The sequence below is a fragment of the Pteropus vampyrus genome, unplaced genomic scaffold (genome assembly GCF_000151845.1).
Source record: "Pteropus vampyrus isolate Shadow unplaced genomic scaffold, Pvam_2.0 Scaffold166, whole genome shotgun sequence".
NCBI lineage: Eukaryota > Metazoa > Chordata > Mammalia > Chiroptera > Pteropodidae > Pteropus > Pteropus vampyrus.
Window position 1 is genome coordinate 2,054,241 of NW_011888947.1, and position 4,202 is coordinate 2,058,442.

At 57.5% G+C, this 4,202-nt stretch overlaps 1 protein-coding gene across 1 annotated transcript in view; it reads right to left on the reverse strand.

The window, feature by feature from the left end:
* Window positions 1–4,202, reverse strand: part of GSE1 (Gse1 coiled-coil protein) — a 432,056-nt gene that overhangs the window by 24,336 nt on the left and 403,518 nt on the right. Inside the window, exons 4-5 of the mRNA XM_023536674.1 lie at window positions 3,749–3,948; window positions 258–357 (exon numbers count right to left, since the gene is read on the reverse strand). Coding sequence (XP_023392442.1) covers window positions 258–357; window positions 3,749–3,948 — 300 coding nt within the window. The remainder of the gene's footprint in view (window positions 1–257; window positions 358–3,748; window positions 3,949–4,202) is intronic.

Sequence of the window (4,202 nt, forward strand, 5' to 3'; positions counted from 1 at the left end):
GCCCACCCATAGTCACACTGGCTGACTGTGACACCGAGGAGCAGGCTGCTGGTGAGGTGGCCGAGGCCCACAGAGGGCCCATGCATCCGTCAGGCGCATTTACCAAACGCCCGGGCCAGGCGGCCACCGTGCTCCCTCGGTCCTCCAGAAGACAGATCAGCAGTAATTAATTGAAGGAGACAGGCCGCTGATTAGAATTTCTAATGAGCAGCAACATCTGTTCCCTTCCCACGTGCTGGCAGGGCCTCTCCACTCACCGAGAGGGCCTCGCAGGATCAGAAACGATGACTTGCCCTTCCCAGAAGGGGTGATCGCATGGCGGGTGTCAAGGGTGGGACACACATGTGCACCGACACCCTGGTCAGAGCACGGAACACAGAACTCTCACCTCCCAATTTTCCAGAGACTTCTACACAGGGGCTGACACCTGGCTTCGGGGTCCTCCAGCTGCTTATGCAGACAGCAGGCTGGGCTCCCAGCTTGCCTTAGGAGGTGGCTCCGTCAGGTCTTAGAGATGCTAGATGACCTCCTTCTATAACTGTCCCGTGCCTCAGTTTCCCCATCTGTCAAATGTGCCAACTGCAGTACCAGTTCACAGAGCAATGGGGACAGTACACAGGTATAGATGAAAAAATGAGGTGAAGCACGGGATGGGGGGAAGCTTGAACACAGAAATGTACCACCAAGCATGAAGCCATCCCCCCTCAAATTCTCATCTACACCGTCGGCTGAGGGCTGCTTACTTCCAGGTCAGGGCTTGCTGGCTCTCCCTCACACGCTTACCCCGCCAGGCACAGGGCCAGGTCAGCCCAAGTGCGAGCGTCTGTCATGAGGAGGCGCCAGGGCCTTACACCAACTGGCCTGGGGAGTCTGCTCCTCACTGGGGCCACCACCGGGTAGAGCCCCCTTCTCTCCTCGGCGGGACAAAGCCCTGCTGGAAGGCAGCTGGGCCAGATGGCACCTTGTCCTGGCCTGGCTGAGACAAACGGAGTTGGAGAGGTGGGGGTGGGGTGGGGCTGCAGCAGCCAGGGGGTTCAGTGGGCCAGACCCGTGTGCCTCTTTCCGTTTGGCTGGCGCCCTGCCAAGCTTGTCACAGGCACCTGGGAATGAGGTCAGCCTGGCCTGGGGGGCATGCAGGGGCTGCTCAGGGTGGGGTGGGCCTGGGCAGCAGCCCCCAACCCAGGCCATACCCAAGAGGCTCAGCCGGCCACCCCAAGGCACCCCAACAGCACCGGCTGGGCTCCCACTGCTGTCCCCGGCAGGCAGGCATGCACTGAGGAGCATCTGTGGGGCAGCTTTTTATTTCTGCACCGTGGCTGCAGGCGCAGCTGTAGCAATGAAAGAAAGATGGGGGAGGAAGGGAGGGAGGAAAATCTTTCATTCTCTGGTGATTAGAGAGGTTTCCAGTCAGACAAGACATGCCCTGTTAGCTTTAAAATGGACTATTTTTCATTTCATCTGCCCTTTCGAAACTCCGACTACTGAAGAAATCTCGATGACCCTGGCAAAGGGACCCCCAAAGCCCCCCTACACCTCCCCACCATGTGGGAGGCCCCCCCATGACTCCCGTGTTACGGAGTGGTTCCCCTCTCCTACCCTCTCGCCTCTCCCCAGGCTCTCCTCCCCAGAAGGATTAAATTCTCCACTGAGTCTTTGTGCTGAGTTGATGAGCCATACATCAACTGCTAATCCAGCTCCCTTCCTCCCGCCCTCCCTGGTGGCATTAGTGTTTCATTAACTGCCAATGGCTGGAGCAGAGCTAGGGCCTAGCCCTCTCTGTGGGGTCAGCAAATGTTCCTGGGGCCGCGAGGACCCTCTGAGGAGGGCAAGGAGCTGGGGAGGAGGCCTGTGGCAGAAGGGGACTGTTTACAAGGCTTTCTGGGTCCTGGGTCTGGGTGGCCAGGTAGGGAAGAAAGCCCCTCTCAGGTGGGAGCAAAGGATAATTCAGGCTGTGGTGACCATCACCAGCCAGGGACGTGACAGGAGTCAGAAACCACCTGGACCTGATTGAGTTAGGTGAGAGGCAAGGAGCTGAGGCTGTTTGAGACAGGTGGCTGGGCCCCAGGGTCAAGGCTGACCACCAGGTGGCTGATAACAAGGGGCGATGGGCCCCTCTCTGGTGGCAGAAGACTCTGGTGCAGACTCCTTGTCCTGCCTCAAAACAGGACCAGGGAGCAGTGCAGGCCACCTGCTGGGCCCTGCCCTGTCCCTCCTTCCTCCAAACCACATCCACTGTGGAGAGACCGACATCAAGGCGCAGCTTGTAGGCAGGCACAGGGGGCCTTGGCCAGGTGACAATCCAGGAGGGTTTGTCATCTCGGACGTGGGGGGTCAAGTTAGGGCCATACCCAGGTGGGTCCCAGGCCATAGCTATTTCCAGGGATCCAAAGACCCCCACTGGGTTCCTTGGGACCCTTGCCCTTAGTCAGGGCCTGATGGACAACACCCACCCCCCTCCAGGGGCAGGGAAAAGACAAACCCTGAGCAATGACGGTAATGCCCATCCTCCCACTCAACAGGGTAGAGATGGGAGGGTGCGAGGCGGGAGCTCCCCCTCCCCCTCTGATTTCTTTGTGGTTTAATTAGTATTTCCAAGCGGTGCCATCCCTCAGGGAACTCAGCAGAAAGATTCAGGAGAGAAGCACAGCAACAGTGTTCTTAATGAGGAAAGGCTCCTCCGGGCTGGGAGTACCAGGTGTGGGGGAAGTGGAGGTGAGGTGGGGGGCAGTCGGCCCTGGGCAGGTGCAAAGGAGTGGCTCCCAGGGCCACCAGCTCCTTCTGTGCAGGCAGGTCACCTGGTAGTGGCCACACCCAGGAAACCCCAAGTGTGGGGACATCCCCCCACCACAGGCGTCAACAGATAAGACGGAAACATGAAAACGTGACACATGAAAACATGGCTGGCTCTCCTATTTCAATGCCATGTTTGAGCAACAGGTAATAACAGCTGTTATCAAGTGCTTATGATGTGCAAACACCATTTTAAGCACTTTATATGAGGTTATGGGCTGAAGTACATCCTCCCCAAATTTGTATGTTGAAGCCCAAACCTCCAGTACCTCAGAATGTGACTGTATTTAGAGACGAGGCTTTAAAGAGGTGATTAAGTTAAATGAGGTAACTGGAGTGGGCTCTAATCCACTATGACTGGCCTTAAAAAAAAACGGAGATTAGGACACAGACACCCAGAGAGAAGACCATGTGAGGACATGGGGAGAAGACACCGTCTACAGCAGGGATCCCCAACCCTTGGGCCACACAGCAGGAGGTGAGCGGTGGGCGAGTAAATGAAGCTTCATCTGTATTTGCAGCTGCTCCTCAGAGCCAGCGTCACCGCCTCAGCTCCAGCTCAGATCATTAAGATTCTCATAGGAGCACCGGTCCCTGGTGCCAAAAAGGTTGGGGACCACTAGTCTACAGGCCAAGAAGAGAGGCCTCAGAAGGAACCAGCCCGGCCGACACCTTGATCTCAGACTTCCGGCCTCCAAAACTGTAAAGAAATGTGCTGTGAAAGCCCCAGCCTGTGGGGTTTGGTGGTGGCAGCTGGAGACGACTCTGCATAGACCCTCCTGGTACGAGCTGTTGGCACCTCATTTTGCAGATGAGACAGGGGCTCAGGAGAGTACAAGTATGGGAGTCAGGGGTTTGAACCCTGAAATCCAGTCCTCCCTTTCGAAGGCCACCTTTCCCCCCAACAAATACCACCTGTGGCCAAACCCGGCTCCACCCATGCATCCCAAGCACTCACTTGCCGGCTCTCGCTCCTCCAAACGCCATTGACGGTCTTGGTCGGGGCAATGGTCACCACGGGGGGTGTGCTGGGGACGCTGTGGCCCCCAGGGGGGACGATGATGGGACCCATGGGCACCCGCTTGGGTGTGCTGGCAGGAGAGCTGTGGTTGGTGGCTGGCGAGGACACGGGGGATGACTCACTGCTCAGTGAAGACCCTGCAAGAAAAGGACACAGAGCCTCAGCAGGGGCCACACGGACCTGTCACATTTCCGCACGGCCATGGACTCAGAGACCACTCAGTGTGTGGCTCACAGTCCGCAGCCCCCATGACAGAGACCCCTGACAAAGGACTAAGGCAGATACCACTTCACCTGAGAGTCCTGACAGCACCCAGGACCCTGTGTCCACTGCAGGCCAAAGAGGTGATCCCTAAATTACATCACAGCAGAGCTTCAGCTAGTGCCATGCA